This window comes from Elephantulus edwardii, unplaced genomic scaffold (assembly GCF_000299155.1).
Source record: "Elephantulus edwardii isolate Elephantulus edwardi_28Jun2011 unplaced genomic scaffold, EleEdw1.0 scaffold00188, whole genome shotgun sequence".
In the NCBI taxonomy this organism is placed as follows: Eukaryota; Metazoa; Chordata; class Mammalia; order Macroscelidea; family Macroscelididae; genus Elephantulus; species Elephantulus edwardii.
The window spans coordinates 3,049,118-3,060,361 of record NW_006399938.1 but is presented as its reverse complement, the minus strand read 5'-3'; the positions used below and the strand labels follow the sequence as shown (position 1 = coordinate 3,060,361).

The 11,244-nt window shown below is 33.5% G+C and overlaps 1 protein-coding gene across 2 annotated transcripts in view; it reads left to right on the top strand.

Moving 5' to 3' along the window:
• SPOCK3 (sparc/osteonectin, cwcv and kazal-like domains proteoglycan (testican) 3) overlaps positions 1-11,244 on the top strand; it is a 699,451-nt gene that overhangs the window by 664,598 nt on the left and 23,609 nt on the right. For both annotated transcript variants that reach the window (XM_006896660.1, XM_006896659.1), the window contains one exon: positions 9,913-10,134. In XM_006896660.1, coding sequence (XP_006896722.1) covers positions 9,913-10,134 — 222 coding nt within the window. The remainder of the gene's footprint in view (positions 1-9,912; positions 10,135-11,244) is intronic.

The following is an 11,244-nucleotide window of genomic DNA, read 5'->3' as shown; positions in this document are numbered from 1 at the left end:
TTTTTTTATTTCCTGGCTGCTGGTGCCAAGTGTTGACCGTGGAGCCGAGCAAACTGAAGCTGTGAACAATCTCAATCTCTTCACCATCCATCCTGATGCTACCGATCAGTCTAGTGGTGAGAATCTTTCTCTTTTACTGGGCTAAAATATTTCAGAATATTGAAATACATATAAAACTCTGGTATCCTTGTGGTAAGTAGTTACTTTGTCAGTGCATTCTCCTGTGGTTTTTACCATCTCTGAAAACTTACTGAAAGATCAACTGTGAGTTTGTTCAGACTTAATGGCACATAACTGCAGCTTTATTAGTCTTCTGTTTGGAGGCACATGTGTGAAGTGGTTGGATTATGGAATGTGAGCATTTCTTGTTTTGGTTAAGGGTCAGGTGCAGGACTGTTTGGTTGTTTTTCTTTAATTCACAACTGTGTGTGAGCTAATTGGATTTGCTGGATTTGGTTAACAATGAGCTGTGGGCTAGAAACCTCTTGTTTAGAGCCAAACAGGACCTGATGAGTAGGCCTGTGTATTTAAAAACCAGCTGGGCCTGAGAACCTCCTGCCCTTGGGCCTGATGTTAATTGTGTTTGGAATGAACATTATTTCAAGTGGTACAGCTGTCCTCTGTCATTTTGCAGTACTGGGTAACTTAGAATTGCTGTGATGCTTGCCACTGTACCACTGGTATGTCAAATGTCATAATGGTTATCTATGGCAGACAGTGTTTGGTGGATCTCCCAGATTAAGGAAGGCTTGGAGACTGAAGTGACATCCACTTCCTAAACAACATGCCTCTGAAAACTCTATAAAGAGAAACAATTGTAGTTATAGAACAAGGTTCAGGTCTTTTGCTTATAGAGTCGCTATGAATTGTGTTTGACTCAAAGGCACTTAGAACAACTACACACACACACACACATATATATATATAGAGAGGGGGGGGGAGAGAGAGAGAGAGTTTGTTTGTTTGTTTGACTAAGGGAAAAATATTTTAGACCTTTCACTCTTTCACTAAGGGAAAAATACTTTAGACCTTTCACTGATGTTCAAGTATTACCAGACTAAAAAGTGATTAAGAGGGTAAAAAAGCCCAACTCATTATTTGAAGAGGCTTTAAAGGAAATGGAACAATATAGCTTCTAGTTCTATTTGTATACTATTAAAGTAGATAGTAGGGGCTTTATTTTTCAATAAATATGATTGATTTGGGTCTATTATAACCTATATGCATTGAAGATATTTTTATTATTCTTTAAATAGCCACAACAATTTAGATACAAAACAAAATCGCTATACCTAAATTTGTTATTTTATGTTGCTAATGTTTAAATATATTTTAAGTTAGTATGTGATTGTTTATTTTCTTGTCCTTTTTAGGAGGAGATTGTGTGTGTGTGTGTTTTAATTTTTATTTTGTTTTTGTTTGCTTACAAAGTTCATATAGATTGTATTTTACATTAGACTTCGTTCACATTGTGTTTCATACAATCATTCCCATTCGTTAGGAGTATGCCCATTCTTATCCTGCCTTTTGAGTTCACTGCCAGCTCTTTCCCATTTCCTTTATCCCCTCCCTCCACCCACTAAATTGTGCAAACCTGTGACTTGCTCTTGCAAATCCTTACCTTTCTGTTCCCACAGCTTGGCTGTTTGGGTCCCCATGCATCTTTTACTAGTTATCCTTCTATATTTACAATAACTGTTTTATGATTTCTTATCCCTATGAGATTGAGTTAGTTCACTCAGTGTAGTTCATTCTCCAGTCTCTTTCAAGTTACGTAGTATTTTTTTTTAAATCATTGCTCCTAAGTATTGCTGCATAGTATTCCATTGTGTGAATGTACCACAGTTTCTCAATCCATTCAGTTGTGAATAGCTATTTGGGCTGTTTCCATGTTCTTGTGATGGTAAATAATGCTGCTATGAATACTGAGTGTACAAATCTCCATTTGTGCCTCAATTCTCATTTTCTTGTGGTATAGTCAAAGCAGTGGAATAACTGGATCATATGGATTTTTTTTTGTTCAGCTTTCTAAGGTAATGACAAAACTACCTTCAAGATTGGTTAAACCATTTTACAGTCTCACCAACAGTGCATAAGGGTTCCCAACACCCCATATCCTCTCCAATCTTTATTGCTTGCTGTACTGTTAAACTTTGCCACTGCTACTGGGGAGAGATGGTATCTCATTGCTGTTCTGATTTCCATCTCTCATATTGTGAGTGATTTTGAGTATTTCTTCATGCTTCTGTTGGCCATTTGAATGTCTTCCTTTGTGAAAAGTCTTTCCATGTCTTTGGTCCATTTTGTAATTGGGTTATCAGTCATTTTCCTAGGGAGGCCCAGTATTATTCTGAAGACTTTTGTTAATGAGACCTTTGTCTGAGATGATATTGCTAAATGTTTTGCTTCCTCCTCCCTGCCCCCGACCCTTGATCTGTAGGTTTTCTTTTCACTCTATTGGAAAAAGTATGATGAGTACAGAGTTAATCTTTAGAAAGTCTCTTTCATCAATTTTGTCCTTTCCCGACTATATATTTCTGGCTGTATCTGTCAGCCTTTTTAAACAATAAACTAGGCTTTCTAAATTTGGTCCCAGTTTGTGTCTTATGAATTTTATGGTTTTGTGTTTTATTCCTAGTCTCTGACCCACCTTGAGTTGATTATTGGATATGGGATAAGATGTAGATTCTGTTTCAGCTTTCTATAGATAGCAGTTCAGTTTTGCCAGCTCCGTTTACTGACAAGGTTGTCATTTCCCCATTTGATAGGTTTTATTTCTGTGTTGAATATTTGTTGATCATAGATAAATGGGTCCATTTCTGGGGTCTCAATTCTGTTCTGTTGGTCTATGTGCCTGTCACTATATCAGTACCATGGCTTTCTGGTTACTACTGCTGTATGGTAGATTTTAAAGTGAGGGAGTGCTAGGTCTTTCACTGCATTTTTAGTTTTCAGAAGTGCTTTTCTCATTTGGAGTCTCTTTCCTCTCCAAATAAACTTGATTATTGTCCCTTTTTTTTTCACTTATAAGATAAATTAGGTGTCTGTATTGAGATTGTGTTGAATGTATTTTTTGGCAGGGGTGTCATTTTTACTATTTTGAGTCATTCACTCTATGAACAGGGAACTTTTTTTTCCATTTTTGTAGGTCTTTTTTGTTTCTCGCTGAAATATTCTGTACTTTTCTTTTACAGGTATTTTGTGTCTCTAGTTAGGTTCATTTCCAAGTATCTTTGAAAGGGATATTGTATTCTTTGCCCTTAAGTGGTTTTGGAAGTATCTTAGCACCAGAACATAATACAAAATCCTATTAATTGTCTGTTTTGGGGTATGATACTTTCTTATTTTTCCTTTCCTACAAACTAAATGCTGTCCTCAGTCAGAAAAAAATGAATGATAGAATTACTTAATTCCTCAGGGTAAGTGAATATTTATTCTTACCAATGTTCTGCTCACGTTATGTGGTGCTGTCTTCACGTTGAGAGTAAGATTGAATGTGGAACCAACCATATGACTTAGAAACAGTACAAGATATTAATGTAATTAAAAGTCTTTTAGTTATGGCAGGAAATATCTTATTTGGGAAAAAGAAAACCCAACCTGCAAAAGTGATAGATGAATTTTCTGTTCTTATTTAAAATCAAAAAGATTTAGACCATGGCTAATTTTATTTCTTTTAATTATGGAGATATCTGGCACTCTCTATTATATCAGACACTATAATTCTTTATGTTATAACATTAATGATACTAAGTTATTTTCTTAAATTCTAATATTATAATTTTTTAGGAATTTTATTTATATTTAGTGAAATTGTGGTAATTTTATGATGATAAAATGATAATTATCAATAAAAGATCAATGTAATAGAGGTACAATGAAAGTGTTTTCCTCAATTATTATGTCTTGGAAAATTAATTAATTGACCTTCTTGGCATAATGCTTTCTGATAGCTCCTAGTCTTTAATCACTCTGTTATTCCAATCAGGGAGAACTACTATTAGATGTATAATTTGTTAATATAGTACTCAATTAGAAGTATATCATAAATAATATTATATTCTTGAATTATTATTACTGCTTCCCACTAAATGAATGAAATTTTCTCCTGCTTTTGCTTTTTGTATTCTGTATTTTCAACACAGTGAATATCTTAATTTCTAAATATAACTATGTTGCAAATTCAAAGTGCATTTAACCACTAATCTGAATTATTGAAAACCAAAATACATTAAAAAAGCTCACAAAATATAACAATAAATAATCTAGGAAAACATATGTATTTCCAGAAAAAACTAAATAAAAGCAGTTTTACATTTTACAAAATGTATTCTTGGTCAATTATAGCATAAACATTGCAATATATTTAATTGTATTCCAATGCCTATTGGATAATTTGAGTCTTTACATGACAGGTCCTTTGAAAGCATCAAAAAGTGATAGCTAAAACGAAGAGGAAATGCATAATTTAGAAGCAGGAAAAAATAACTCTAAAAGGTTAGATAATGTTCACCACAACAAATTCTAACATACTTTGTGATATTTTTATATAGATTTTGCTTTTAAATTATCTCCTGTTGTGCGATTAACTGCCTCTGAAAACCTCAGCTATGGGTCACTTCTGACTTAATGATGCTTAACAAAAACAACAATAGACATAAAATGTTGCTTTTTTTTTTTAATCTGACATCTTAACAAGGTGGCACTTGTGGTAGCTTCTCTTCAAGCTTCACAATGCTGTCCAAGACAATAAGAAAAAGAGACTTCAGAAGGTCAGCCAAGAAGGTCGAATCCAGTGAAGAAATCGGTGGCAAGGCCAAGAAGAAGTGGTCTAAAGGCAAAGTTTGAGACAAGCTCAATAACCTGGTCTTATTTGACAAAACCACATATGATAAACTCTTTCAAGAACTTCCCATCTATAAGTTTATAATCCTGGCTGTTGTCTCTGAGAGACTGGCGACTCAGGGTTCCCTGGCCAGGGAGGCCCTTCAGGAGCTGCTAAGTAAAGAACTGCTGTGCTGATGTCCAAGCGCAGAGCTCATTTAATTCATACCAGAAACACCAACAGCGACCGATGCCCCTGCTGCTGGTGAAAGTACATGAACAGGTCCAAACAAATGTTGCTGATACCTTCTTGACTAGAAATTAAAAATATTTTTAGAGAATTTTGAAGTGGAAAAAATGAATAAATCTCTCTCTACTTATACTATTTATAGACATTCTAAGTTTCTGCAGAGTACTACTATATTCCCTGAGATATAAACTTCTACATCAGTTCCAAAAAGGTGTTTTTCTTTGGTTTTTCATATGTTACTTATTAATATGAGTCCAGCAATATCTTTTATAAATCTCTGAAATCTAGATGAAATTTCTTAACTTTATTCCTGGACATTATTTTCCCTGGGTTTAATTTATTTGTTGAGAGATTTTGCATTGTTGTTTTATTATTTTTTCTTTTCTTAAATTACTGTTTTATACTATTCTGACCTTCAAAATTCTAATGAGATTCCAGTCTTTAACAGAACCAATATTTCCCTACCCTATGTCATTTTGACAAGTTCAAATGTGATTATGTTTAGTCCTTAAAAGTATGACTTCAGAGTTGCATATACCAAGGAATGACCTTCTGTCAATTGTTTTTGAGGACGATTCTATCTTTACCCCGTACAGTAAATATTGAAGCAGATTTTATCATTGTTTCTTCAGATATTTTTCCTGAGCCATTTTTTACCTCCTTTCTTCTGGGATTTATAATGGATGTATGTTGCAATCTTTATAACTGATATTATAACAGTTGCTAGTTGAATTTTTCATTCTTTCTTGGTAGTTTTCACATTAGATAAATTTATCTATACGTAAGCTTATTTATTTCTTCCTCTGTCAAAAGCATTCCACTGTTAAATGAGTCCAGCGATCCAAAAGTGTCTTTTTTTTTTCTTGTTCTTTTCAGTCTCCATTTAGTTCTTTCTTGTGATCTGTGTTTCTTTTCTGATAGTTTTCATGATTATAGTTATTTTCTCTGCAAGTGTATTTTTCTCTGACTTCTCTGAAAATAGTCATTTTAGTTGCTTTAAAATCTTGTTTGCTGTTTGCAACAACTCAAAGATCTTAAATTTGATCTCAGAGAATTTCCTATTATTTTGAAAATTGATTCCATTTTCCTAGTTCTTCATTTGTCACCTAATTCCAACCAAAATTTCGAGGCATTAAAATACCAAACTGTAGAATCTTTTAATAGTGTGTTTCTGCAATGATTAAATATTTTTGTTTGCTTTCTTGCCTCTAATGTTTTATTTAAAGATGGAAAATCATGTTATGGAACACTAGATCCAATGTGTATTGAGGTTTCTTGTCTATTGGAAATGGGATTTGAGTCTGCCCTACACAAGCGTACAGATCATCCAGAATCTTGGGCAGACAGAAATTAGGGACTTCCTTTCTGGATACTTTGCTTCTTGTATTTCTTCTCCATCTGTATCTATAATCCCTTGATTCTTAAAAAAAAAATAATTTGTTTTACTAGTGTCAGCACCACACAACCTACATGTTTGCCAATCCTGTTGACCTTCCAGATAAAAAAGAAATCATCATCACTTCACTCCATACATTTTTCTTTGCCTCAAAATGTGAACTCTCCACTAGAGACTGCTTAGTTTCATTCCACCCTTCAGTATCTTCAGATGGCATTTTTTAAATAATTATCCAGAATTTTAACATTTTTTTTTTGCAGGAATGTCAACCCAGTAAGATCTCAATCAACTGTTAGTTCCCATAGAATTGAAAATGGGTTTTCAAATGCCAGCTTAAAAACAGTTTTTCCTTTATTTGTCTTTTATATCTCCGAGGCTTAGAATCATGTGTATAACCTGAATTGTTTAGAATAGCGATTTTTTATTTCTTTACTTCTTCCTACTTCTTTCCCCCTCTCCTCCTTAATTAAAACTTAATTAAACCAAAACTCTATCTTTTTTAGAAAGATAATTTTTCATATTGTTGTTGTTGCTATGTGCCGTCGAGTCGTTTGTGACTCATAGCGACCCTATGTACAACAGCCCTAAACCCTGCTCTATCCTGTGCCAATCGCATTACCTCTGACACACCCATCCCTATTACCCCAGTCACCGAATCAATCCATCTCATAGAGGGTCTTCCCCTCCTGCGCTGTCGCTCCACCCTACCAAGCATGATGTCCCTCTCTAAAGACCTGTCTCTCCTTACAACATGTCCAAAGTATGTCAGACGAAGCCTCCAGAATCTTTGTCTCCAAAGAGTAGCCTGGTTTAACCATTTCTATGATGAATTTTTCATATATATTATCTATATTCCTTCACTCTTTAAATTTGTTTTTTACATTTATCATGATTTGCTTCATTTAAAACCTCAATTTTATTTACAATGAATTAGTCTTAATTATATTAATGATATTTTATTAGTCGAATTGATATGTAATAAAAATTATCAATTTCATAAGGTCAATCAACAACTATTCATATGTCTACATTGTAACATGATCAGAATTGTTTTCTATATGAGCAAAGATATTTAAAGAATACTGAGAGACATTCTTTCAATTAGAAAAGATTTTGAACTTGATAATTTCTGACTTAAAATTTTGAAGACATTTTTGAAAGCAAGATGTTGGTAGACATTTTTGATAAGGTATCTAGTCCTCTTGTGGCTAGTGGTAAGAAACTGTACTGCAATCCCAAAGTTATGCAGTTTGAATCCACTAGCTGCTCTGCAGGAGAAAGATGGACAATCTCCTGCCCTGCAATTTACTGTCTCTGAAAATCTGCTGGAAGGTCAGCTATGTGTCAGTTCCAACTTCACTGTGCACAACAAAAAAACAGCATATGCGATTCTACTGGAGATTATTACTGGTGCTATTAAAGGATTTAAAGATTTGTGAGGATAGGAAGATGAAAAGACAAGACGATCTAGGGATTAATCACCATTCATAAAGAAATTGTGGATTGAACTTGGAGACTGTCATCCAGTCTGAGTACCCTGAATTTTAGCCACTAAATCTGCCATGTGTTTTATTTCTAGTAATCCTCTTACAATCTTGAAATGTGGATCACGTTTCCTCATTTTTATCATTGAAGAAAGTTGAAAATTTGAGCTCAAAGTTTCACAGTTGGTAGGGCTGGGATTTGAATTAAGATTTTATGGACCTTGAAACATAGGTTCTCTTTGACTTACTGAATTCTTTAAGTTACAAACCCTTTGGCTCAGAGTAGCTCAGGTCAATCATATTAATGTTATCCTTGAGAGAAAGAATCACAGACATAGATAAAATAATCTCTAAGTAAATTCCAACTTCTTTGTTGTGGCCTACGTAAGTATGACTGATTCTTTTCCCAATATCCCTCATTCTTTCTCCTGAGCCACTCCATTCCATGTATGTTTTTATTTGCTCTTCTATCACAAATCCTGATTTCAGATTTTTGCGTATGTTATTCCTTTTATTTGGGGTTTTTTCCCTATATTGCTCATACCGTCATTTATTTTATATTTCTGATTAAATACCCTACTTTTAATGACAGTGTTAAGCCCAATTATACAGATGATGCCTTCAAAATTCCTTAGTTTTTCAAACAAATAATCTAGTTGTTTTTACTAAAACAATTTCACATATTATAAATTTATTGACATTGAACTTCAGCACTATGGATAAGATGTCAAGCTTTGGCTGTATTTAAGAGCAACATCAATATTATGTTTTGCATTACTGCAGTGCTTAAATGTGTGAAGGCTTGACCACTGGATCAGTGGTTTAAACTCTCCCAAAGTCTATGAATAAAAGACGTAGCACTCTGCTTTAGCACCATTTGCAACGTTAGAAACCATATGTGGAAGTACTACTCAACTGTCTGGGACTGGTAACTTAGAGTTGAAAGAAATGAAAAGTGAGCAGGTTGCTTTTGGTTTTAGTCTTGACAATATTCTTCCCAAATCAAACAAACAAAACCTCTCCAAAGTGCTAACGAGCAATTATGCCAGTTTAAAGACACATACATGCCTGACCCAAGCCACAGTCTTCAATTATTTCCTGTTCATCTAAATGTTGGACAATGATTAAGAATTACAGAGAATAAATGCCTTTGAGTTGTGTAATTAGAGAAGAGTACTAAATAGTCCATAACCTTCAAAAAAGAACAAATCTGTCTTTCTTGGACTTACAATAAACACTCCAGTGGTTTTCAGAGGTATGAATTTGCACTAGAGATTTCTCATTTCTCTCCTGCCCTAGAGAATATTTTAAGCATGCATTGTTGGAGAGAAAAATTATTTATTTCTATATTAATAAAATTTATTTCTTGAATAATATTTATATGCAACCAGTAAGGACCAAAGTGGTCATTGTAGCAAAGTAATTATAGTCCTTAACTATTAAACACAAAAGTTGGTGGTTTGAATGCATCCAACATACTGTGGGAGCCAAATGTGACAGTTTGGTCCCATGTCAATTAAAGCATTGGAAACAATATGGGAAATTAGTACTTTGCCTGACAAGCTTTTATGTGTCAGAATTAGTTGAAGAGTAATGGTTTAATATAGAATGTGCTATATTGACTTACTACTCATTCAGAAGAGGCTTGAACAATAAACAAATAATAAATGATATGTAATGTAATAATTGTAGTAGCAAATATCATTTCCCAGATGACTGCTAGATACTATCTGCTTTATATATCAGTTAGTTAATACTAAAAACTATCCTGTGAGGTAGATATTAATTTCCTCACTTTATTTTCAAACACGTTTTCAAATATTAATTTAAATCCTAGCTAGCTGACTCTTAAGTTGGTATATGACACTTCCACTTACTGTTGCTTTATTTTTATTCTGCTGATGACATTTTTCAAATTTTACTAATAATTTTATGTTTTGGGGTTTGTTTTTTTTTAGGATTTGATACAAGTATTTTGCCAATTTGCAAAGATTCACTTGGTTGGATGTTTAACAGACTTGATACAAACTATGATCTGTTACTGGACCAGTCAGAACTGGGAAGCATTTACCTTGATCAGAACGAACAGTGCACAAAGGCATTCTTCAATTCTTGTGACACATACAAGGACAGTTTGATATCTAACAATGAATGGTGCTACTGCTTCCAGAGACAACAAGGTAAAATGATGGGATACCTGGAGATGCAGCACTGATAGCATGCCAAGTTTATTTATTCTTTCATGATGGTAGATATTTTTTTAATTTGATTGTTTAGTAAAGGAGCAAGCTAACAGCATGCTGAGCAAAATGACTCTGGAAGAGATACAAAACATACTAAATGGGGGGTGGAAGCCCTAATTAATACTGTGTATTAATTCAATTCATTATAGTTTCCATTATGAACCCCCCAAAACCACATCAAGATAAAAGAACATAGATATTAAAAGTAATCATTACAATTAATTTGCTATCTACTTCACTTATAGTGTAAAATAAATCAATTTTTTATCACTATACAGTGGAGTGTAAATTTTCTATTTTTAAATCTTATTAAATAAACTGAATGAACCAGAGCATTCACCATATCATTACTTCTACTCATTTAATTACAAAATGGCTTAGTCTTTCAAACTTTTAAAAATAACTTCCTCAAAGTTAGTTGATAAAAGTTGTTTAATTACTTTTAATAGGTAAGGCAAGATGAACAGGTTGAAGGAGTATAGCTATTTACACATTGTTCTTTATTAGGAAATATAACCTTTTGAAAAATTAGAGTTGTATAATCAACAATATGAAAAATTTAAATTAAGACTATATAGGAAAAGAATATAAAAACTCACTTTATAATAAAGTTTTTGGGAACTCAGAATATACTAATGTAGGCAATTTTGATGTTAATATTTAAAAATAACTACAAATAAAGCTAATGTAATAAACTTGCTATTGTCACTATATTTTAAATTACATGAGAGCTGAGAGAATGAACAAGCTACTTTAGAATCTACTAGTAATTCCTAGGTTTTCAAGTGGAAAAATTAACAGAAAACGTTAACAGAGTATTTTACGTTCTGAATTGCTTCATAGACGGTATACCAATTGACATAATTCAGCTAACAGATGCTGCCGTGGATGTGCTCACCAAGTTGTGCCAAGAACTTGGCCAACTGACTGGAAGAGGTCTATATTTGTTCTCATCCCAAAGAAGGGCGACCCAACTGAGTGTGGAAACTACAGAACAATATCATTGATTTCACATGCAAGCAAGATTCTACTGAAGATTATCTAAAA